The sequence below is a fragment of the Haliotis cracherodii genome, unplaced genomic scaffold, assembly GCF_022045235.1.
Source record: "Haliotis cracherodii isolate W230 unplaced genomic scaffold, xgHalCrac1.p SCAF_2, whole genome shotgun sequence".
Classification (NCBI taxonomy): Eukaryota; Metazoa; Mollusca; class Gastropoda; order Lepetellida; family Haliotidae; genus Haliotis; species Haliotis cracherodii.
In genome coordinates this window covers 41,920,743-41,947,848 of record NW_027266275.1, presented here as the reverse complement: position 1 = coordinate 41,947,848, position 27,106 = coordinate 41,920,743, and the positions used below count along the sequence as shown (strand labels likewise).

General features: G+C 39.5%; 1 protein-coding gene across 1 annotated transcript in view; it reads right to left on the bottom strand.

Annotated features, from left to right (window-relative positions):
- Positions 1 to 15,107, bottom strand: part of LOC139468116 (myosin-2 heavy chain-like) — a 49,739-nt gene extending 34,632 nt beyond the window's left edge. Inside the window, exons 1-2 of the mRNA XM_071249856.1 lie at positions 15,024 to 15,107; positions 14,673 to 14,696 (exon numbers count right to left, since the gene is read on the bottom strand). Of these exons, the coding sequence (XP_071105957.1) occupies positions 14,673 to 14,696; positions 15,024 to 15,051 (52 nt within the window). The 5' untranslated portion in view covers positions 15,052 to 15,107. The remainder of the gene's footprint in view (positions 1 to 14,672; positions 14,697 to 15,023) is intronic.
- Between the last annotated feature and the right edge of the window lie 11,999 nt (positions 15,108 to 27,106).

Genomic DNA, 27,106 nt, shown 5'->3' with positions numbered 1-27,106 from the left:
CAGCACTTTCATAGGCACGATTGCCTCCACTGAATACATGTACTAATTGACATTTTCCCATTTGGTTGGAGCTCTCAGAACCTTTGAAAGTGTACTTTATCCCTAGTTCGAGACGAGAGGAGCATTAGAGCATGCATATCAACATGACATATCGAATTATCCCGCTTATTTTCCTTTTTAAGAAGTTATATTTGTTGACACATGCAATTGCTTTACACATCATGAGCGATATCAACGCATTTCGTGTGACTGATAAATCCCGAATCTATGCTTGAATCCTTCATTGTGTTTATATAGTTTCCACCCGTGTAACATATTATAAATTGTCGGAATACATGTGCATTCAGTCGGCACCAGGTGCTCCCTCATTGTCAGCGTGCCATGTAACATATGGGGGGCTGTTTCTCTGTCTTCACACTGGATTTACATAAACAGTGGGTTCAAGAAGCAACATCATTTTGCGCCTATGTGAAGACAGGTAAATAATGTCAAAGTGTTGTTCATCTAAAATAATTCTTGTTGATCAGGGTTTTTTTCAGAATGTTTCTATTGTAAGTTCACAAGGGCTACATGGGGTTTTATTCAGAATGTTTCTATTGTAAGTTCACAAGGGCTACATGGGGTTTTACTCAGAATGTTTCTATTGTAAGTTCACAAGGGCTACATGGGGTTTTATTCAGAATGTTTCTATTGTAAGTTCACAAGGTCTACATGGGGTTTTATTCAGAATGTTTCTATTGTAAGTTCACAAGGGCTACATGGGGTTTTATTCAGAATGTTTCTATTGTAAGTTCACAAGGGCTACATGGGGTTTTTTTCAGAATGTTTCTATTGTAAGTTCACAAGGGCTACATGGGGTTTTATTCAGAATGTTTCTATTGTAAGTTCACAAGGGCTACATGGGGTTGTATGCGTCCCGCGTTTAGTTTTATGCCACGAGTCTCCAAGGCGGGTTACACAGTATTTTTCTTGATCACGTTGACCAATCAGATCTCATTAGTCTGGAGGTATGGTAACTTTATTTGTCTACAGGAAGTTTATTTCTGTTAGAATGTGACGTAATGTAACTGTTCGTTTTCCATGCCTTCGCTTCACATGTTTCTCGAGGTTCGTTTACCAAACACACCCATCTCGTCAACAGACACTCCGTTAAACCAGCTTGGTTAGATCTGTCCATACCCATTCTAACATATGTTTCTGTTCATCCTGCCCCTGTTTGTCCGTTTCGCAGGAAAAAAGAGTTACTTATTTTTACATTCTTATTTCATCCTAAAATGGTCCAGTTGGTATAACAAGATGCAGGATTGTGAGAGTACTTCGTATATGACATGTACATGCTGTGATTCTTGAATATATCACTTCCACTATGACGGCTACTGTAGTCTGGCAGGCAGTGTAGTGTTTGTACAATTTAGTCAACTACCGTTAACACAGCACTCTTCTGTGTATATAAGCTGTCTTATTTTCAGTCGCTTTCCCGCTAACACATTCAAGAGGGCTAAAATGCAACCTGTAACAGCGGTCTAGGTCAGCGTTGTCAAGTCACGTCACATGACACCCGACAGTGTGACAGGTATATATATTGTTGACACACGTGCATACACACAAGAGAATGTCTGAACGTCACAGCCCTTCAAATGACGCAAACGACAATCATCACATGCACTCACTGTTGCAGGTCTCGTTTTCACCCCTTTGTAGTCCAGGCAAAATAAGGTTTCACTTTGAACAAATTGCAACAGAATTTATTTTACCACAATACATTTCTACAAGGTCCCGACACCAACATACTAAAAGTCCCAAGCAATCCCAGTTTGGGAAATATGTCTTATTTGCATAATCCAATATGGCCACCAATTATCAATATATCTTCCATATGTCAGATGAGGGTCAATGTTTTGATGAAAAAAAAACATGTGTTGTCTTGCGAAACATCCATGTTATGTTTCTAAAAAGATATTCAAAACTCTTGAACGTTTTCGATTATTGACAAATCTGCAAAAAATCAAGATGGCCGCCAATTTCAAGATGGCCGCCAAATTTCCTAAATGTGTGTTTACACTGTTGAATCGTTTATCTCTAAAACAGTGTGCTACGACTTATATGCATATAACTTGGCACACTAACTCACTGAAGTATAGTTAACACTTTTAGATAAGAAATTCCGTCACCAGAGCCCCCTGGTGGCCCAAAATTCAAAGATGGCCGCCTAGGTGAGGTGAGGTGAAATGGGGTTAACGTCGCGTCCAAGATTATTGCACTTATATAGCGACGTGCATGTACGTGTGTGTGTTTGTGTGGCTGCTTGTACTAGTCCGGACTAATGCCGATTTATAGTGCTAGCTCACTGAGATACCATGCCGCAGTTTAACATGAATATCCCACTCAGACACAGTATACTGACTCCGAGCCGACCAGTCCTTGTTTTAGCCCCTTAATGCCGAGCGCCAGACAGGGTAACAACAAGTACCATCTTTTAACGTCTTTTGGTATGACGCGGCCGGGGATCGAACCCCGGACCTTCCGCTCTCCGGGCGGACGCTCTACCACAAGACCACGGAGGCGGTCAGATGGCCGCCTAGAGTTTGATGGCTAGACATAGAATATCAAGACACTGTTGGTCTCTGATGACATATTTGAGTGATTTGAAGTTCTACATTGGGGTAAACAGACCCAATGATGTATGTAGAATACTCAATCATTTGAATAAATCCAATATAACCACCAAATATGAATATTTATCTCTTAAATGACATGTTTTGGCGAGTTTAGATATCAATGTTGATTGTTATTGTCTGAATCTACTTATTAACATGACAATAAAGGCTAAAACAAGTTTCGTTTTCATTCCTGTAAATACTTGTTGGAAACAAGGATGACCTATATAAGGTCCTCTCAGAATTTACCCCAAACCAGTTGTTTCAATAGAATCGATGAGTTATCTCCCTTGTAGTTCATTTGTGGAAATCCATTGCAGCCACCAAATACCAATATTTGAATATAAATCTGAAAACATTTGATCCACTGCTCTTTCCGATACATGATTGTGTGATTCATGAACATCATCAGCTTGTACAATGGCATTTTCCGCACACAACACTTAAATGAGACCAAATTTCTGGTAAGTGCTTGTTCTTGTTTTACAGGGGGGCATGGGTTGCCCAGTCGTCTGAGGCGCCGCGATTCGCTGTGCAGAGTTGCTTCCTTTGGGCGTGCCAGAAACCTATGATCGTGGGTTCGCATCCCGGTTCGCCCCGATTATGTTTCTAGGTTTGTCAGCACCATACCCGTACTCGTTGGTTTCACTGAAATGGTAAACGTCTTACACCTGCATCACTTTGGGCTTTCCTACCACAGCAAGCTGACACGCCGCGATATAACTGGAATAGTGTTAAAAGCGGCGTTAAATCCAACTCACTCACTCACTCTTGTTTTACAGTCCCATTTGCAATTACAGCAGATGATGTCCAGGACTGCTGAAAGTGTTGCAGGCTGATCTGTCTGTATACATGTAAGTGAGCAACGTCCATCTATCCTGTGTCATCCCCACCCTGATGGATTCATATTGAATCCTTTCCACTCCATTATCTGGTAGTGGACATGGCGGGCTGTGGCAACAGAGGTTGCAATGGCGGCAGTGTTGGTGGCTTACATGTGGTAGGTTCTTTGTCACCTTCTCACAAAATCAAACAGCGTTTTATCTGGGTGACAAACTGGAGAAGCTGGCAAAACAAGACGCTGTCACATCTGCAAGACAATGTTCTGGTGGGAGATGACACAGATTTGCTTATCCTCCTTCCTCATCATGTTGAAAAGGAAGCACATAACGTTTCTGGCACCAGAACCCAAGCAAGCTTCAAGAAGGAACAGGATTTGGTGCATGATCAATCAAAGCTGGGCAGTGATATATGTGAACATGTGCTCTTTTTACATGCAATTCTTGGCACCACTTCTCGACTGTGTGGCTTAGGAAAGGGTCTAGCAGTGAAGAAAATCATGAATGATGCCTTGTTCTGCCATCAGGCTAAACATTTCAGCCAAACAGGGAAACTGGGGATGAAAAGTCATCACCGAAGCAGGTGAACATATGTCTTTATATGGCGGATATAAGGTGGAAGGACTGCATAGTTTATGATACAAGCGATTTTTGGGAGAAGGTGGCGAGTAATTGATCACTTGCAGAGCCATAAACTCTGCCAGCAACCTCTGCAGTCGCAAAATACAACAGCCCCCATGTCAACTACCTGATAAAGGAGTGGAAAGGGTCCAATGTGGTCCAATGTGAATTTGAGCGGGGATGGCAGAGGACAGATGGACGTTGCTTATCAACACAGTCAGATCAGACTGCAGCACCTTCAGCGCTCCTTGATATTATCTGCTGTAATTTCAAAGAAGGACTGTAACACGCGAAGATGTACTTGTTCGGAAATATGGTCTCACTTGCAATGATGTGTGCAGGGAATGCCATGGTACAAGCCGTACCAATAAACAGTTACCAGACTTCTTGGGGGATGACAAACCTGTTGAGACTTTCGAGGTACATGTATATAATGACCCTGCAACGTCAAGCTGCAGCATTCAATGTGACATTTTTTACACTGTTCATCACGTAATAATGTTCATGAATCACACAATCATGTGATGGAATGCGCAGTGGATATGAAGTTTCAGATTTATATTCAAATATTGGTATTTGGTGGTTATATTGAATTTCAGCAAATGAACTACAAGGGAGATAACTCATCGACTTCTTGTGAAACAACTGGTTTGGGGTAATTCTGAGAGGACCTCATATAGGTCATCCTAGTTTCCAACAAGTATTTACAGGAATGAAAACAAAACTTGTTATAGCCTTTATTGTCATGTTAATAAGTAGATTCAGACAATAACAATCAACATTGATTTCTAAACTCGCCAAAACATGTCATTTAAGAGATAAATATTCATATTTGGTGGATATATTGGATTTATTCAAATGATTGAGTATTCTACATATATCCTTGGGTCTGTTTACCCCAATGTAGAACTTTAAATCACTCAAATATGTCATCAGAGACCAACAGTGTCTTGACATTCTATGTCTAGCCATTAAACTCTTAGCGTGCCAGAGTTAGTGTGCCAAGTTATATGCATATAAGTCGTAGCACACTGTTTTAGAGATAAACGATTCAACAGTGTAAACACACATTTAGGAAATTTGGCGGCCATCTTGAAATTGGCGGCCATCTTGATTTTTTGCAGATTTGTCAATAATCGAAAACGTTCAAGAGTTTTGAATATCTTTTTAGAAACATAACATGGATGTTTCGCAAGACAACACATGTTTTTTTTTCATCAAAACATTGACCCTCATCTGACATATGGAAGGTATATTGATAATTGGTGGCCATATTGGATTATGCAAATAAGACATATTTCCCAAACTGGGATTGCTTGGGACTTTTAGTATGTTGGTGTCGGGACCTTGTAGAAATGTATTGTGGTAAAATAAATTCTGTTGCTTGACGTTTCTCTGGTGTCATTAAGTTAACCCTTGCCGTTTCTCTTGTGTCATTTAGTTAACCCTTGATGTTTCACTGGTTTCTCCCCTTCACCCTTCACAGATGTATTTAGTTCTCCCCTTCACCCTTCACAGATGTCTTTAGTTCTCCCCTTCACCCTTCACAGATGCCTTTAGTTCTCCCCTTCACCCTTCACCGATGTCTTTACTAGTAGTTCTCCCCTTCACCCTTCACAGATGTCTTTAGTTCTCCCCTTCACCCTTCACAGATGTCTTTAGTTCACCCTTCACCCTTCACAGATGTCTTTAGTTCACCCTTCACCCTTCACAGATGTCTTTAGTTCACCCCTTCACCCTTCACAGATGTCTTTAGTTCACCCCTTCACCCTTCACAGATGTCTTTAGTTCTCCCCTTCACCCTTCACAGATGTATTTAGTTCACCCCTTCACCCTTCACAGATGTCTTTAGTTCACCCCTTCACCCTTCACAAATGTCTATAGTTCTCCCCTTCACCCTTCACAGATGTCTATAGTTCCCCCCTTCACCCTTCACCGATGTCTTTAGTTCTCCCCTTGACCTTTCACAGGTGTCTTTAGTTCTCCCTTCACCCTTCACAGATGTCTTTAGTTCTCCCTTCACCCTTCACAGATGTCTTTAGTTCACCCCTTCACCCTTCACAGATGTCTATAGTTCTCCCCTTCACCCTTCACAGATGTCGTTAGTTCCCCCCTTCACCCTTCACCGATGTCTTTAGTTCTCCCCTTGACCTTTCACAGGTGTCTTTAGTTCTCCCTTCACCCTTCACAGATGTCTTTAGTTCTCCCCTTCACCCTTCACCGATGTCTTTAGTTCTCCCCTTCACCCTTCACAGATGTCTTTAGTTCACCCCTTCACCCTTCACAGATGTCTATAGTTCTCCCCTTCACCCTTCACAGATGTCGTTAGTTCCCCCCTTCACCCTTCACCGATGTCTTTAGTTCTCCCCTTCACCTTTCACAGATGTCTTTAGTTCTCCCCTTCACCCTTCACAGATGTCTTTTGTTCTCCCCTTCACCCTTCACATATGTCTTTAGTTGATTTCTCCACATTCCACCATTCACCTTTAACCAATGACTTTACGTGTCACCTCCCCACCTCCCTTAGTTCACCTCCCCACCATTGTCTTTCGTTCACCGCTTCACCGACTTTAGTTCACCTTAAGCAATGACTTTACACCTCCCCAACCTTTGTCTTTAGTTCACCGTTTCACCTTTCAACAATGGCTTGAGTTTACCGGTTTCCTTAGTTCGTCGCTGCATCTTTCCCCTCAGCCTTTAGTTCCCCTTCACCGTTGACTTTACTTCATCACTTCTCCTTTCACTGGTGTCTTTACGTTTAACACGTAAGGGGTAAGGTTGGAACAATTGCACGTTTTATAGCGAGCTCAACGATAGTCGATTACGTTTGCTATAAATAACCCGTTTTCGAATATAATTTTATAGCAATAAACGATAAAAAAAAAACCTTTCTGGCAAAGGTAATGAGTAGACTGTAATGTGACAGTACGTCTTAGATGACTGGAGCTAAACCAACAGACGCCCCCTTCTACATAACGTATACTCAACGTTGTCTGTTTGGAGTGAGTGAGAATGGTTGTACGCCGCTTTTAGCAATATTCTAGCAATATCACGGCAGGGAACAACAGGAATGGGTTTGTATGGAATGTATCCATGTGGGGAATCAAACCCGGGTCTTCAGCGTGAAGAGCGAACGCTTTAACCACTAGGCTACCCCACCCCCCTGTCTGTTTGGAACTATGATAGCAGCAACGTCGACGATCACTCTAACCAAGATGAGATATCGTCAAGTAGTATTGTATGCTCATCTGACGTTACGCTACATAAAACAGTACTCCAAAAAAGACATCATTTTCAACAAATTACTTGGAAATGGTACCAGTTCTCGTTCCTGTTCAGTCGCGATAAAAGAATAAAGAACTCCGTCAGTAATGTTCAAGTGTTAGATATAACGACTCCTAGAATAGTGTCACGTGGTTTCATCAGGAAGAACGTATGACTACACAATGCCTTTCAGAAAGTGGTCAAATGTAACACATGTTATATTTGGGATAATACTCTTTGGGGTTGAGTCCCTTCCGTGCTACATGTTAAAATTCTTTGCGCGTTTCTCGGGATTGCAAGTCAATATTGACAAAACCAAATCCAAAACGTGTGTACCGGGACAGCAGGTTGATGTGACTGAAGGAGCATCTCGACTCCGGAAGAGAGACACCCGTGCAGTTCCTAGATGCCACTGGTCACCTTATCAAATTAGGACAATAGCTTTCTAGGATGGGCCTGTGGTTAATTGGTCGAATGTAAAAGTATTGCCAAAACCATTGTTATATTTATAAACTCTAATGTCTTAGTTGTTAGCGCGCAACCTCAAAATTGGGTGGAAATTGTGCATTATAATCACTTATTACTCCAAAGCTAAATCCTTTTTTTCAACTCTTCCGAACCCACCAGATACACTTGCAGAAGAAGTCAGATTCATATGAGGAAACAAACCGGACGAGATGAAAAGAGACCAATAGATATGAAGCGTAAAAGATGGAGATTTAAATACACCCCAAAATAAAGGAAAAACGCACTAAACGTTTCAGTGAAAAGAAGATTATCTGCAAAAGCATTGAAAGAACCGAACTGTTTTCCAACATGACTGTCAAGACCTAAAAGGTGTCATCACCCCATTAGTTCGTAATAAGTTCTATTGTGACCTTTTCCATTCCTGGGTGATTTTTACTTCTGGTACTAAGAATGACACATCAAACATATTAATATAACTTCGCAAACTATTTTGTATAACAAAACATTCTAAATGATAGAAAAGTACTATGCTACCCAACTTGGAAAGAGAAAGGGGTATCTTATATGAATGTCCTGCTCCAGGCATCAGGACAATTTTATCAAATGATAAATTTGTATGTAAGTTTAATGTAAAAAGAAATTATGTCAGCTCAATCAAATAATTAGTTTGAGCAACATATGTTAATAAGAAAACCTAAAAATATAAGACATTCCTGTCCAAGCTTACAATTTGAAGTGCCTACACAGGCAATCAAAGGGAAACCAGTTTTACTATAGATCCTTAATAAATATAATACACTGTTACACTAGTAATCTACACTTCAGAAAATAGCAAGATATACTAGAAACCGACATACAAATACACACATGGCAACGATATAACTATAATCCATTTCGATGTTCAAGAGACTCTGAACTTCAATGGTTTCAATATGAAATAAAACATCACATTCTACCAACAAACAGTAGACTTTTTAAATGGGTTAAGTAGATTACGACACTTGCCGTTATTGTTAAGATTTTGGAGAAACCGTTTCACACCTACTTTCCTATTGTAGCAAGGTAACACCCATCTGGCTAGAACTTGACTTCAAGAACACATGAATTAAGAAAAGAAATTCCATGCAATAAATTCTTCTTGGTCTTTGTCGCAGACATAACTAGCCATTATCATATTCAAGCATAAATCCACTAACGTACACATATTATGTCCTTTCAAAATGTTTAGCCATCTTAAGCTCCAGAATTGACTGCTTCTATAAATTCTGAAAATTGTGTCATAACCTTTTATTATCTAACGTCATGTTAAAGCATTCTGATATCTTTACAACTTAAAGGTAAAATGTAACCCAGTACAATAAATGAAAGAAAAATAATAATAACTATTGGAATGTATTGATATCAAGGATTTGTTACATGCTATATATGGTTACTATCTCTCCTAAATGACGAGAATTAATCGAAGTCAAGTTTTATGTGAGGCTACACCGCCCACCTTGTCAATTACGATGTATAAACACTGATCGTTCGGAATAATGGGTAGATTTGTAGAAGCCGTCAATAAATCCTGTTAATACCTAGCGTTTTTATATCCGGATCAAGGGTAGGGACAACAAACCATGCCTCTGCAATGTGTACCATGCACTTTAACGCCATCACAAGGCAATTCTGCCGTTGTTTGGTTTCTATCCGACAGCAACCCATACATTGTCCTGTTGACATCATGTAATGTGCAGAATAATCACATAAGGGAATTCTTCCATGGTTAATAGTTATTAGATGACGACCGATATTGCTTGTATCACCTCTACTGACGGAACGACGTTTTTCATCTCAATTTGGCAATTGTTATAAAAATAAGATAAAGCCGGGGTTGAATGGCCTTTATCGCTAACGAGGGTAGCGCGTAATCATGCCCCAAGACGACCGTGCTCCCTTCCGTTACGTTTGTCCTTCAACGATGGCCACATTTCACATGTAAAAAAATAAGCAAGAGAGATTTCTGATTTCAGATGTTTTTTATATGAAAGTGGAAAATTTTGCGTTTATGGCATTTTACCTTGCAGGCTTGATTGTGGTACCTGTTTGGTTATGGGGGGCGATATAATGGAATGGGACAGCGATCTTTTATTTGCAGCGGTTGGCGGTACAGCTAACCCGACACCTACATGTATTTATTGTGTCACGTGCGAAATATACACCGACATGAGGCTCATTAGTCCGAAGTCATGTTTAAAAAAACACGGAAGTCGCGGGACACCTGGTCCGAGCTCGCCGGACTTCACTCGAAGTATAGATTGACAAATATGTAGTTACCGACACGATGTACAGATACCTTCAGTGTAGTTAACTACACGATGTAGAGATAAAACTTAAGTGTAGTTACCGACACGATGTACAGATACCATCAGTGTAGTTACTGACACGATGTACAGATAAACATAAGTGTAGTTAGCGACACGATGTACAGATAAACCTAAGTGTAGTTACCGACACGATGTACAGATACCATCAGTGTAGTTACCGACACGATGTACAGATAAACATAAGTGTAGTTACCGACACGATGTACAGATAAACATAAGTGTAGTTACCGACACGATGTACAGATAAACATAAGTGTAGTTAGCGACACGATATACAGATAAACATAAGTGTAGTTACCGACACGATGTACAGATAAACATAAGTGTAGTTACCGACACGATGTACAGATACCATCAGTGTAGTTACCGACACGATGTACAGATAAACATAAGTGTAGTTAGCGACACGATGTACAGATAAACATAAGTGTAGTTAGCGACACGATGTACAGATACTATAAGTGTAGTTACCGACACGATGTACAGATAAACATAAGTGTAGTTACCGACACGATGTACAGATACCATCAGTGTAGTTACCGACACGATGTACAGATAAACATAAGTGTAGTTACCGACACGATGTACAGATACCATCAGTGTAGTTACCGACACGATGTACAGATAAACATAAGTGTAGTTACCGACACGATGTACAGATACTATAAGTGTAGTTACCGACACGATGTACAGATAAACATAAGTGTAGTTACCGACACGATGTACAGATACCATCAGTGTAGTTACCAACACGATGTACAGATAAACATAAGTGTAGTTACCGACACGATGTACAGATACCATCAGTGTAGTTACCGACACGATGTACAGATAAACATAAGTGTAGTTACCGACACGATGTAGAGATAAACATAAGTGTAGTTACCGACACGATGTACAGATACTATAAGTGTAGTTACCGACACGATGTACAGATAAACATAAGTGTAGTTAGCGACACGATGTACAGATAAACATAAGTGTAGTTACCGACACGATGTACAGATACTATAAGTGTAGTTACCGACACGATGTAGAGATAAACATAAGTGTAGTTACCGACACGATGTACAGATAAACATAAGTGTAGTTACCGACACGATGTACAGATACTATAAGTGTAGTTACCGACACGATGTAGAGATAAACATAAGTGTAGTTACCGACACGATGTAGAGATAAACATAAGTGTAGTTACCGACACGATGTACAGATACTATAAGTGTAGTTACCGACACGATGTACAGATAAACATAAGTGTAGTTACCGACACGATGTACAGATAAACATAAGTGTAGTTACCGACACGATGTACAGATAAACATAAGTGTAGTTACCGACACGATGTACAGATAAACATAAGTGTAGTTACCGACACGATGTACAGATACTATAAGTGTAGTTACCGACACGATGTACAGATAAACATAAGTGTAGTTACCGACACGATGTAGAGATAAACATAAGTGTAGTTACCGACACGATGTACAGATACTATAAGTGTAGTTACCGACACGATGTACAGATAAACATAAGTGTAGTTACCGACACGATGTACAGATAAACATAAGTGTAGTTACCGACACGATGTACAGATACTATAAGTGTAGTTACCGACACGATGTAGAGATAAACATAAGTATAGTTACCGACACGATGTACAGATACTATAAGTGTAGTTACCGACACGATGTACAGATAAACATAAGTGTAGTTACCGACACGATGTACAGATACCATAAGTGTAGTTACCGACACGATGTACAGACACCATAAGTGTAGTTACCGACACGATGTACAGATACCATAAGTGTAGTTACCGACACGATGTACAGACACCATAAGTGTAGTTACCGACACGATGTAGAGATACCATAAGTATAGTTACCGACACGATGTACAGATACCATAAGTGTAGTTACCGACACGATGTAGAGATAAACATAAGTATAGTTACCGACACGATGTACAGATACCATAAGTGTAGTTACCGACACGATGTACAGATAAACATAAGTGTAGTTACCGACACGATGTACAGATAAACATAAGTGTAGTTACCGACACGATGTACAGATACCATAAGTGTAGTTACCGACACGATGTACAGATAAACATAAGTATAGTTACCGACACGATGTACAGACACCATAAGTGTAGTTACCGACACGATGTACAGATACCATTAGTATATTCTAAGCTTACGATTAACCAGCTACTTACATGTATATATTAATCATATTCTATCCCCTGCTCAAGCAAAGGATTTTCAACAGCCGATAATATGTTTGGAAAGAACGTGCTTATGAATATCTTAATATATAATTAACAAAAGCTATTCAGTGGTTGAATTGATTTTTTCCAAAGCGTTTAATTGTGCCTGGAGGGTTGAGCTTTGCTCGGAATTACTGAAATATGGTATCACTGGAACATTTCTCACGCTGGAATAAAATATGTACTGCAATATCAAATCTTGTATTCAAATAGGTAACTCTATCTCTTGGTTCTTTCCAAGCCATTCAGGTGTCCGGCAAGGCGAAAATGTTATCTCCACCCACACACACACACCTTTTCTAAACGATTTAGAACCCTGGCTGAAGAACCATGGTGGTGAAGGTATCAGCTAATTTTGATCAAAAATACACATCATGTATACAAGTTTTGTTACTTTTATGCGCGGACGATATTATTATACTTAGCACGAATCCAAGACCTCTAGAAAAGTCTTTAAAACTTGTTGTACAGTTACTGCGAATAGTGGAAGCTTCTTGTTAACATTTCTAAAACAAACATGGGTAACAGTCAGCTGGAAATGGTTGATTACTATAATTACTTAGCATAGAATTCATAAAATTTGGCACATTTGCATTTGCCGCAAAGTCCCTGATAGAGAATATACTAAGTACGTGTATTATCTTCCGAGAACAGTACGGAATAGTAACCTTCCACTTGACTGTTTTTAAAAGCATTTGATATTATGATTTTACCTATCTTGTTGTATGGCTCTGAAGTATGGGAAACCGAAAACATAAATCTGATCGGAAAGGTACACCTAATTATGTTAATCTCATGCGTTTACCACTTCGATGAAACCCACGAGCATGGGTATGGTGCTGATAAACATAGAAACATAATCGGGGCAAATCGGTATTCGATCCCGCGATAGATTTCTGGCGTGCACAAAGCTCTTTAACAGTTACCATCTGTTGTCTTGTCCATCACACAACCACACTCTTACTTGGTCAAGGTGAACTGCAGGGTAGATTGGGCAGAAAGCCAAATATTTATAGTTTTGGAGTACTGTCAATAGTTAGGGGCGATAGAGTGGCCAAGTAGTTGAAGTGCTGATTCATAACATTGAAGACCTGAAGAAGCCAGGCTTTGGCTCTAAAATCGTGACAACATTACAACGCTTTGTTCGTTCTTAAAATCAGATATAGCCCACCTGATTTCTCTATCTCGAATACGTACATAAAAGAGCAGTTCCGCATGGAAACATATAAGGCTGCGTTATGGGTACGAATGTATAATACACACCGTCGTTTCTGAGCGCCAATACAACTACGTCCAAATGATGTGCTATCGATGGGGCATTTATGTTCTGTGTTGGCTACCCTTTGTCATTGTAATAAACGGAAAGACGATAACCAAGACAATCAGGCTGACATTTACACACAACTTGAATTTACAGTACAACCTTCAGTGTACGATATAAAATTCGCTTCAATCATAACATTAATGTGAGGCTCATTGATCAAGCAGAGGTTTTGTTTGTTTGTTTGTTTGTTTGTTTGTTTTAACGCCGCACTCATCAATATCCCAGCTATAAGACGGCGGTCTATTAATAATCCAGTCTGGACCAGATGCTATCAAGAGCATTGACCTTCGCAACGGGGATACGACGACATGCATACATCAAGTCAGCGAGCCCGACCACCCGATCCCGTTAGTCGCCTCTTATGACAAGCATAGTCGTCCCTTACAGCAAGCGTGGATTGCTGAAGACCTGTTTTACCCCGGATCTTCACGGGGTTAAGCAGAGTTGTAGAGGATACAATAAGTATCTTGATTATAGGAGGAAACATATTTATCAGTTTAGATATGATGGTGTGTTTTGATTATATGTCTAGATATGATGGTGTGTTGTTTTACATATCTAGATATATTAACACGAACGTGCTTGTGCTCTTACTTAGTTAAAGCGTGACTGTGGACTGATAGCGATAGGAGGTCAAGGGGTACTTCGATGAAAGTAGCAGGCCTTTTCAAATAATGTGTCGAGAGAACAAAATCGTTTACATAATCGAGTAAATTTATAGTTGTGAAATCTCTGCTTGATCTTGACAGAACAACGATGTTGATGGATAATAATAAACATAAATAATTACAAAAATACTACGACAACTACTACTACTGCTTCTACTACTACTACTACTACTACTACTACTGCCACTTACATGTTGAAACAATCGTCAGCGCAACTGCAACAGAAACAGTCTTGCAGATACAGTGTAATACATCATTTACATACTTTACGTCGAAAAACGCAATCGCATTTAAAATCATGTAAATGCAAACAAATATAGTTACAAGAATAAACGTTCAAATATTCAAAACATTTACATAATTATACAATATATATATATATATATATATATATATATATATATATATATATATATATATATATATATATATATATCATTATTATTATTTATATTATTATATTATCCAAGAGAATAATACATGTACATAGGTGTGGGGCACTATCAAGAACTGATGCTTGCATGCTTTATAGTAGAGCTTACCTAGCAGCCCCAGTGCGTGTCGTGTCATCGCTGAGAGCAGATACACGGTTTGCTTCAGTGAAGAACAGCCGCCAAGTGCCGTGTATATTGTGGTACATTATCCGATGGTAAAATCTGACACATGCGCAAAACGCGCATGACGTTTCTAATCACGTGATGTCAGATCGTCTCGGTTAAACTCCAGAACGCAAAGGATGATAATATGTACCCAACTGTGCATTATTAATACTCGTTCTTATCCTGTCATTTGTTAGCTGGAACGTCAGTCGAACATTCTGATTGTTCGAATACCTTGAAAGGCGTAGATCTGATCGGTTGAGGAAGGACTGAGTGCCTTCCTTCCCACCCGGTCGAATCGATGTACAGCAAACCAGGCATGGAAGCCTACGTATTGGTTTTGTTAGGGGTGTAAAACAATAGTGAATAGGTGGAGAATTGTGACCAAATATTCATACATCTTTGTATATATTGTAATATTTTTGTCTTTTACAATCTATACCGTCTGTAAGAACACATTTTTAATTTTACACACCACATATTATATTATTCAACAATTTCAACGAATATTTTACCACACATCAACACCTTTTATTTTTATTATTAATTAAGCAATTCCCGTTCAGCAAATATCTGAGTTGTGCACCCGACATTAAATTAATTAAATATGAATGGGTGGTGATTGGCGACCATGCCTAACTCGAGTTATGAGAGCATGGGTTTGATTATTGTTTTCATATATAACTTGAGGTGCAGTTTCCTGCAGCATGTAATCTAATGTTTCATATTTAAGCAGCTTTCCCAGACAAAAAATCTTTCAACTTTCAGAAACCATCAATAATTTTCCTTTTCCTATACGAACACCATTTCATCCAGGTTGTTCCAGGTTGGTCATACGAATACGTACATACACCCGATACAGAAGTGTCAAAACGTATGGCGTCACCATGGGCAAGTGACTTCGTTCAAATGTGCCTCTTTTCACCCAGCAGGGAATGGTTACCCGATATGTGAGGCGGATGTAAAAACTCTCTAGCACCCGTAGGCATCTTGGGTTGTATACTCCTCAGGAAGTGGAGAATTATAACTGGAATGCAAATGGATCCATTGGTCGGGGAACAAATAAAACAACATTCAAGCAGATACTATATATTAGTATTAGTATTAGTAGTATTAGTATTAGTAGTATTAGTATTAGTAGTATTAGTATTAGTAGTATTAGTATTAGTAGTATTAGTATTAGTAGTATCAGTAGTATTAGTAGTACTAGTAGTATCAGTAGTCTTACTATTAGTATTAGTAGTATTAGTAGTATTAGTATTAGTAGTATTAGTAGTATTAGTATTAGTATGAGTAGTATTAGTAGTAGTATTAGTAGTTGTAGTAGTAGTAGTAGTAGTAGTAGTAGTAGTAGTAGTAGTAGTAGAAGAAGGCTTTCTGTTCGCTGCTCAGGACCAGTCATTTCCCACTCCCCACTTCCCACAAAATTGAGGAAAGACATGGCAAATATGCGGACCTCGCTTTCAAAAGGTCACGCTTGCATCCTAAGTACCAAGTTGTCCGAATCCCTATTGTTCTCGGTGCCTTAGGATTGGTACCTCCCAATCTCTTGACTGACATTGGGAGAGTGCCCGGGTTTGCTGCCGGGAATACAGCCCTTCTGACAATCCGTGTAATGCAGAAGGTTGCAGTGTTGGGGAGTCTTCACATTCTCCGAACAGTTCTGGGTGGGTTTAACTAGGCAGCGCATCCTGGGAGAAGTCCCATTCGCGGTCTGTGCTGCGTGTAGAGGGGGCAAGGACCCTGAGCTGATGATGAGCCTAACCAGGATCACCCTTCTCTGCTGAAATCCGACGTGGCAAAGGAACCAAAAGTGGCACCATCACATGGAAATGCCTTCTCAACATCTATGACTTTATAACCATGGTAAAGAGACAAAAACCAAGCAGCTGAGTGGAGATGGCTCATAGGCATAGACGTGAACGAGCTGAGAGAAGGCGATACATTGCTGGGCGTATGGGAATGAACTCCATGTATAAAGTGTATAATTCCATGAACTTCTAGGTGATAAACATCCAAACATCCATTTCGTGAATTTATCGCTGTATATTGTTATAATGAAATCAATGCTTTTAAACTCTTGACATGGCATGAATAAAACAGAGCTGACATTCAAACACTATCTGTTTTATCTTTAAAATAAAATGATCTGCTGTCTTAAGATTGTTATCTCCAGGTACTGATCCGTCGAATCTTAACTACATATATCCAACCGATCGAGATGAGACCCAGTCGCCACGTGGAACATTGATTACGGGATTACTAATTATTTGTGTAATCAATAGGTACAGCCGCAATAGTTCAGCATGACCAGTATTGACAAACTGTTGTCATGGCCACAAGAAACATTCTATTGTCTCCCAATCAAGAAGAACGTGTTCGTTCGATGGATAGTTACAGTATTGTTTAACCTCTGTTTGTAACCATTAGGTGGACATAGTGGTTTACCTTGTTTCAGCTGTAATATCATTTACAGCTGGGTGACATTTCGGATCATTTGATGTTGTTTACGACTACAAGAAACCTTTCATTTCTCTTAGCATTGCAAAATTGTTTTGTCTCCTGCGAGTTAGAACATAGAATCTGTTGACACGCTTGTACGTACAGAAACAGATGTTTGTAACGACATATCATCCAAGAGATTTTACAGATGTCGGAGATCAATTCTATTCGCTAAGTTTAAGGATTTCGTTGCTATGAGAATGTCGCTAGGGCAATTCATATTGCCCAGTTGTTAATGGATGAAGTGTGATGTATGTGTAAGTCGATTCCTCCGTCATGGAAGTAGACTCTGAACATGCATGTCACTTTGCAAAGAATAAATTAATTATATGGTTTGAGGAATGGAGGATATGTATGTTGCATTTGTATCAATAGGGAACTGTCGGCATTGGTCATGCGGACCACAAAGCATAGCTCAGAGGAAACAATGACCTTGGGGCTCGATTTCCTATACCTGCACAGTGTAAACAGTATTACTACTGACCAAAACTGACCCCAAAATGAACTTTAAAATTCGGTAACCTGAGTTCAGGTTTTAATAAGTAATAAAAGATGAGTTGCTAACATGATACGATCAGATGGATGGAAACGCCGAAAGCGGACCTTGAAAAATGTTTGACCTCACATATTTGTTTGTTTGTTTGTTGTTTAACACCGCAGTACAATGTGTGACAAAAACTTTATACACTGTTCTTAAGTTGTAAACATAATGGAATCAACACATTCATCTACGCACATGTATATCACATCGATCGTAGCCTACTCGCACAACCATCACAGAAAGATAGTCTCGACCGACATCTGTGACGTCATCAAGGATGTGCATGTAGGAACGGCGCTGAAACTAATGTACATAGAATAACAAATAACCCGTTTACCCTAGAATAAAAATACATTGGATTCAAATACAACAACAATAATAATAACATGTTTCTGTACTGCTGAACGGTACAGAAAGGAGTGTCAACCAAGCGAAGTGCAATATCAAATCAGACTTTGTCAAGGAGAGGCTATCTGAACGACCGCTGTTTGTTTGTTTGTTGTTTAACGCCGCACTCAGCAATATTCCAGCTATATGACGGCTGTCTGTAAATAATCGATTCTGAACCAGACAATTCGGTAATTGACATCATGAGCATCGATCTGGGCAATTTGAATACAATGACATGCATCAACGAAGTCAGCGAACCTGACCTACCGATCCCGTTCGTCGCCTCTTACGACAAGCATAGCCGCCTCTTACGGGTTACTGAAGACCTATTCTCTTCACGGGTCTTGACCTCCAAGAGGATGCAGAGGATTCCATCTACTCCTTTTGTTGATAACCAATAATGCGAGAGTTGTTACGCAGAGGTTGTTTTGGTGTGGGTGGTTCAAATTTAAAATAATATTTTATGTCAATATCAGAACATATTTTTTCATGTACGTTTGAATGAATTGTTTATTTCCAGATATTGAACGCTGACCCACACCTATAAACAACGTTACCATTAATGCTATTTTCATTTCATTTCGATAAACAGGAAACCTTAGCAGTTTCAGAATGATGAAACTGCCGGGCAAGTACCATGGTCAACGCATCAGTTGCTGAAATCGAATATGTATGCAGGTTGTTGTTTATATCGCTTACCTAACATTCAATATTAATAGGTTAAAATCCCTTGAGAACGTCAAGTGTTTTCTAGCGAGTGAGTATGGTATTGGATACATCAGGGAGACAAGACAACCTTGCGCAGTAAGGGATACATCAGGGAGACAATCCACCTTGTGCAGTAAGGATTACATCAGGGAGACAAAACAACCTTGTGCAGTAAGGGATACATCAGGGAGACAAAACAACCTTGTGCAGTAAGGGATACATCGGGGACACAAGACAACCTTGTGCAGTAAGGGACATATCAGGGAGACAAGACAACCTTGTGCAGTAAGGGACATATCAGGGAGAAAAGCTCCTTGCCTGCTCGCCCTTTGAAAACGCGCAGTGCGAGATAACCGAGGAACCCTTTGTAACCTCAATGTGGGACTTATTCGTTTGGGTGACGATTTAGCCTATCATTTTTTATCGCTATGTTAGTTTGCAATTATTATTTCGGACACGCATTTGTGAGTTAGTATATCATGAAGAATATAAATCTGCAAAATTGCTATCTTCACTATACATAGGTCGCGCGAACTATCGTATAAAAATAACGCAAGAAATATGAGCGCCAAAAACGGGATAGCGCCGAATTCGGGTAACGGTGCGACCCCTCCAAGGTCAGATTTAATACTTTGGAACATTGCCAGGATGTCCCCCTTTTAGACATTTTAAACACTTTAAGTGACCCTGGCTCATAACGCAATGTTCTGTAAGGAAAGATTTGGATTTTGAGCGTAGATGCCAGGGATCGGTTGAAAAATCACGGTTTCTTTTGATGATTACGCCCAGTGGAATCTGTTGAGGCGGTTTACTCTGGCGTTGACGTTTTATATTCAGGGAAAGACTGGACGTGTAGGCATGTGACGTGTGACATATCCGTGACCGACTGGATTGGAGGGAAAACAAAATATAAAACATAAGTCAAAGTCTTGAGATGTAAACTGTTGAATCCTTGAAGGGACATTGTTGCGTTTAGTGTAGTAGTGTTCAGTGATGAGTGGTATAAAGGGATGACACGTACCAGTGTGGAAGTAGTGTTCAGTGATGAGTGGTATAAAGGGATGACACGTACCAGTGTGGAAGTAGTGTTCAGTGATGAGTGGTATAAAGGGATGACACGTACCAGTGTGGAAGTAGTGTTCAGTGATGAGTGGTATAAAGGGATGACACGTAACAGTGTGGAAGTAGTGTTCAGTGATGAGTGGTATAAAGGGATGACACGTACCAGTGTGGAAGTAGTGTTCAGTGATGAGTGGTATAAAGGGATGACACGTACCAGTGTGGAAGTAGTGTTCAGTGATGAGTGGTATAAAGGGATGACACGTAACAGTGTGGAAGTAGTGTTCAGTGATGAGTGGTATAAAGGGATGACACGTACCAGTGTGGAAGTAGTGTTCAGTGATGAGTGGTATAAAGGGATGACACGTAACAGTGTGGAAGTAGTGTTCAGTGATGAGTGGTATAAAGGGATGACACCATTCACTTTTTGGTGTTTTTTCTGAGACATTCGATATGCCAAGCTTGCGTACAGAAGAGCGAAATATCCCCATTAGAGGTCTAGAGGCCGGAGAATCACAATCATCCGTTACACGTCATTTTAATGTTCAAGCCCTCACCGTTCCACGCCTCTGGAGGCGTTCCCAACAACTTGAATCCACCCGTGACCGTCCTCGAACTGGTGGGCCAAAGATCCCAACTGCGGCGCAGGATTGTTACATCCGGGTGTTCCATTTCCGCAACAAGTCGGTCACAGCAACTGAAAGCACGGGAAATGTCCCAGGTCTACGGAGAGTCTCTGTACAGACAATACGAAATTCCCTACGAGAAAGTTGACTTCGTGCAAGAAGACCTTATGTTGGAGTGAGTGAGTATGGTTTTACGCCGATTTTAGCAATACTCCAGCAATAACACGCAACAATAACAGCAATAGCCCAGAAATGGGCTTACACATTGTACCCATGTCGGGATTCGAACCCGGGTCTTCGGCGTGACGGGCGAACGCTTTAACCACTAGGCTACCCGACCGCCCCCCTTATGTTGGACCTGTACTGTAACGTCATCATTGTCTGTGACGTGTTCGTTGGTGCAGAAACGTTTAAAAATCGAATTGGAGAAACTGGCAAAGAATTTGGTTCAGCGATGAATCACGTTTCCTGTAGCAACGTCGTGACGGTTAGCATCCGAGTCTTTAGACGTCAAAGAAGCGCTGCGCCCGTAACTGTGTTGATTAAAAGTGAAATGTTAAAACAAGTTTACATTAGAAATTAGCCCCTTACTCCAATTTACTCGCCGATTATATAAACACTATTATTATTATACATATTATATTAGCCTGCACCCCATCCAGTATTTTTCAACAGGGCAACACCAGGCCCCAAACAGCACGCTTCACCATGGACTTCCTCACCAATCAGAACATCACAGTGCTTTCATGGGCGTCTAAATCCCCGGATTTAAAGCCCATTGAGCACTTATGGGACGATCTCGACGAGTCAGAGCGACGGCAACCACGACCACAGACGCTGCAACAACTTCGGCGAGTATTGCACTAGGAATGGGCTAAAAGACCCTAGGTTCGGATCCGGAGACTTACACTGTCAATGCCTAGGAGATGCCAAGCAGTGCTTCAAGCTAACAGATACTGATGTCAAAGCCGCCGTCTAGTGCAGTGTTACAATTGTGGTGACATTGAGTTATGTTATTTTGTGTAGCTGACCATTGACTCTAATCATGTGATATTTGACATCTGTGTGATTCATTCTCGCTTTGTTTTCTTCATTCATAATAAAGGGTTTTTTTTAGAGTGTATATTATATAACATAACTAAATAACGCATACACAATTTATACAATGTCTCAAAGACCACCTTTAGATAATTAAAATATATCTGAGGTCCTCGTCCTCTTAATGTAGAAGACCGCCTCCGTGGTCTAGTGGTAGAGCGTCCGCCCGGAGAACGCAAGGTCCTCGGTTCGATACCATAAGACATTAAAAGATGGTACTTGTTGTTACCCTGTTATATGAGTAAACAAAAGATGGAACATGCTGCTGACAAAATTTCAAAACTCGATAATTACAAAGAAATTAAAGATTGGATGTCTGCATGCACCATCACTAAAGATAACCATCAGCATTCTAGTAACCCAGAAGATCAAAACTACAGAACCTAGTTCGATTTCCAGACGTTTTTCGCGAAGTATCATTTCAAAGGTTTGTAGAAATACGTTTGAATGGCAAGATCCTAAAATAGCATTAGCGAGAGAAATTCTGCGTTAGAATATGAGAGAGTGGGATTCTGACATCTTTATGAAACGAATCAGTGGTGGTTGATGGGTCTAGTCTGTTTATCGTAGTAGAAGGGAGATACAAAACACTGGATAATAGACGAGCCAAAATAGTGACAAACACATTGAATTTAATAGAAATGCTGTGATCCTGGAACCAAACAACAGGAGTTCTGAGGTTGATGCAAAGATAGGAGAAAACAACATTCATTAAAGTTATGTCTGCATCTAAATGAAACCTGGAGACGTTAGGCACTGTGACTCAACCTGGAAGTTCTGCTTGAGGTGACCCGCCCCTTACGTTGGCCATCACGTGGGTAGATGGTGATGGGGATGTTGTCCTCTCAGTGTTAGACATGGATGCAAATGAGCTGTGTGCTCTCAAGTCTTTAACCTTTGGAAACAGCATCTACAAACAGTAACCGTCAGTTTATTGTTCCAGGAGGGGGTTATACCCAGGTTACCCTTTGGGGATGCATAGGTCAGGCCTGTAGGAGCTGCGTGGTGTCGTGTCGGGTCAACTCAGAGTTAACTATCAGTTTAAAGAGTGTGTCTGGAGTTCTTAACGCCACCCTGACTGCAAATACCGCCAGCCCCATCCTACCACAGGGATCAATCATCATCCTACATGGCATCAGTGTTGTTGTTGTCGGTTTGTTGTTTAACGCCGCACTCAGCAATACTCCAGCAAAATGGCGGTGGTCTGTAAATAATGGAGTCTGGACCAGATAAACCAGTGATTGACATCATGCGCACCGCTCCACACATTTGGGATACGATGACATGCATCAACCAAGTCAGCGACTCGGTTTATAGTTTGCCAGTAAATTTAACAGACAAGACTATAAACACAGAACTACAAAACATTGGTTATTTGATCAACTTATGACACGGGAAATTACAAGACGAAAATACCACCACACTAAAACGTATTGTTTATCGTCGCCATGCCTTCGTGAAAGCAGACATGATACCAGTAAACACTCTGGTATATGTATCCATATTCTGTTGCTACCTTAAATCAAATAGGAATATTCACCTGAGACCTGATGTCTAGGGATTGTTTCCAAACCTGGGTAGAATGCCATTGACGGCTGACCTAATTTCGGCAGAATGGGGATCATAAATTGTGAAGGTCACACCGAAACCTACAGACTAGCTGCGCGTATCTCCAGACTTGAACATCATGCCATCGAGAGGCGACTTAGTGAAACCTGCAACAAGTATTATAATACATTGACCCGGGTACCTTATGCGAAATACTAGTCATGATACTATTACGGACAAAAACCATAATACCAATTAAACGCTGTTTCTTCAAGGTTTTTGTTGCCACGAATTGGTTGATAAATTATCCTTCATAGTTCTTGAGATAACAGTTTTTAGTTCACCTTGGTAAATCTATCTTTTCAGGGGTACTTGCTGTAGTAATCGTTTTTGCAGTGTTGCAATATGTATATCTTTCCATTTTGGTGTTATAAAATGTGTTTGTTTGTTGGTTTCTCTCAATTGGGATATAGTTATCTCGCCTCATATGCAATCTAAATTGTTTGAAAGCATTGCTTGCTAATGACGTAGACCTCAGAAAGAACTTGTTACCTACTGTTAAATAGCTGTTAAATACAAACATAATGATGTGTCCATATGTGTAAAAGTATCCTTCAGGTTTTGGGAAATATCATTTTCCGGTATTTAAAAAAAAGCATTTTTAGTATGTTAGGGCAGTCGTCATTGTAACTCATTTTTAACCATGTCCCAATGTCATTGTATAATATCTATTTGCAATGTGTATAAGATTAGATATATTCTTCATAGATAGACCAGACAATGTGTCATGCGTAAAATGATAAAATGCGTATGTGACGTCATTCCATTGTTTGAACGCTCCATTATTTTTCAGGAATGGAGAGTTGCTTGTCAACTGTATCTTGAAGAAACATTTGAATTAATTTCGACTTGGAACAGACGGAACTAATTTCTACAAGTGAATATTTTTATTTTTTTCCGAAAACATGTATCGTCAGCGGGGTTTGAACCCACATCGTTATATTTGAAAACGTGTAATTGTCAATCCCATCAATTGCGGCACATGAAGGCATGGTTTGAAATTAACCATCAAATATTTTCGTAATTTTGCATCATGCTTAACCCTCTAGATGCCGAGTTTATTTTCTGACGCACATTTTCCTAAGATCGGAAAACTGAAGGTTGTGCGAGAATTGCGCTCACGCGGCAGTGGATCTACCTCTGGCTATAAACTTACGCAGTGGTGGAGAATATTAAATTTCCTATTTGATGGTGTTAGTTAACTGCAAATATTAAACCGGTTTTAAAGAAATACGCTTCTAAGTGTTGTCCGAGAATTTATTCTGCGTTGAAAAACAGTATATTTCTCCGCTTTTTATCGCACATCGATAAAAGTACTGTGCAACGATTTTTTTATTTCGAAGCTTTACGGGAACTGTCAGCGAACAAAATACTGCCTAATATCTGAACGACATAACTATATATCAAATGGAGTTATATGTGTTTGTATAACGACATACATTCAATGCCAAAAATAGCATGCCGTAAATGACGAAAACTGATTTTTCTCTATGACGTCAAAAGGCGACCGAGAGGTTACACGCGTACAAAGAAAAGGGGGCATAACTCCGTTATGCTTAGCACAAGTTCATTGTAACTCAGGTCAATTGGTGAGAATTAGCTGTGGGTAAGGACAATGTATTTTCGTTGTGTTTCGTTCACGAGGAACGAAACTATTCCAACACAAGTATCGATATTGAAACTGTATACGTTTTCTTATAAATAAAACCCTCAAGAAATGATGAAATCGTACTTCATAAAAAAAGAGGTAATAGAGAAATAGATGGCCCTATCTAACCTATAACGTAGTCCTTATATTCCAACATTCTCCTGATTGTGTAAGTGTAATTTGAGTTATGTTGCACCATTATTAATGGAGCACTAGCACTATCATCAAATGTAATGAAATACCCCCAAAATAACACCATTCCTTTTGACGTCATGGCTGGTTATATGTCTTTGATAACGTCGGAGAAAGACGACACTGGTATTTTGATTAATATATATCTCCCATAATTTTCGTTCATGATTTGGAAAATCTCGATGTGTAAAACAGAATTTGACGCTTTTTCGACTCAACATAAAATTACTGCTTTCACCAAGTAAATAATGTCTTGAATCTGTAAACAATTAGATAGTTTATCTTGTATCTTAATTGGACAGGACACGCACCTGTTTGGCATCAATTTACGTTATGAAATACACAAAAGAATATTTCAAAACAACCAAAATTATATTCGGTATTTGACATATATTTGTTCATTATTATGTTAGTATTTCTCTTCATCTCGTCTCAGAATTACACAATAAAAGATGCGAAGAAAGCTCTATTATACTGGTATAGAATTATCAGGATAATCGTATAGTTGAACCAACGGGGTACCTGGCATGGATTTTATTTTATACATTTTAAAATTCCTGGAGAAATTAAGTAAACAGTTTAATATCCCGTGATCACAATATTGAAAAAAGAATGAACCCATTGATTATATAATGCAAAACGAGAGGAATAATTCGTAAAATGTGTGTGACTAACGCGAATCACTGTTCTGTGTATCAAACGACATCAAAAACAGTTCCAAAACCAAGACAGTTCTTTCAGAAATGTGTGCATATATTTAACCGAATTTTATTTGTAAAAGTAATAATTATATTCAGTTTTAGTTATAAAATAATATGAAACGGCTATTCATGGACATTGCTAATATGAACTTAAAATACTGACTTATTACACATCCCAAGAAATGCGTACATGCTGCAGTTACATTTACACTTCTTGTAACACTTGTCCAAAGGAAAGAAATATCGTATGCGACACTAAAAAACTATCAATTGTTATGTAAACAATGTTATAACAAACAGGAGATTATCAAAGGTTCCTTCATACATGTTGTGGCCGATATTTACGTATGATATCATTTTGAACATTGACAAATGTCCAAAGTGAAATTAGAATCTAATTGTGTGAAAAAATGTATAAAAGACATGCAAAATATACATCATAAATGAAACTGTAAACAGCATGATACAATGATCGTGTGCACTCTCATTCAAGGACCTTCACCTCAAAGAAATTACCAAATATGTACAACAATGTTGACATATGACATCACTACCTGTGACCAACTTTTACAAAATGGCGTGTTCACTGTCAACAGTACGCAGGATTTTACGAGGGGACTTTCGTTGATTCAGGGATCGTATTTACATAAATGTGACATGTAAGTAATCAGAAACATTCTGACAATCTATGTACTGTTATTTGTTGTTATAATTTTCATTGAAACAAACCGAAATAGTCAGAAATTCCTATAAATACCGTTGTCGTTGTGCGTGAGTTTGCGTCAGTCATGGCGTCACACAGGACGGTAACTTTGCAATGATTTGATATTTTCAACAGAAGTTGTCAATGTATCTATTTTAAGTTCCCTATTTCTTCCTACGATTCTCTTCCCATGAATATTTTGCAAATGTTGAGCAAATATTTTGAACGAATAGACGAATGGATAGCTCAA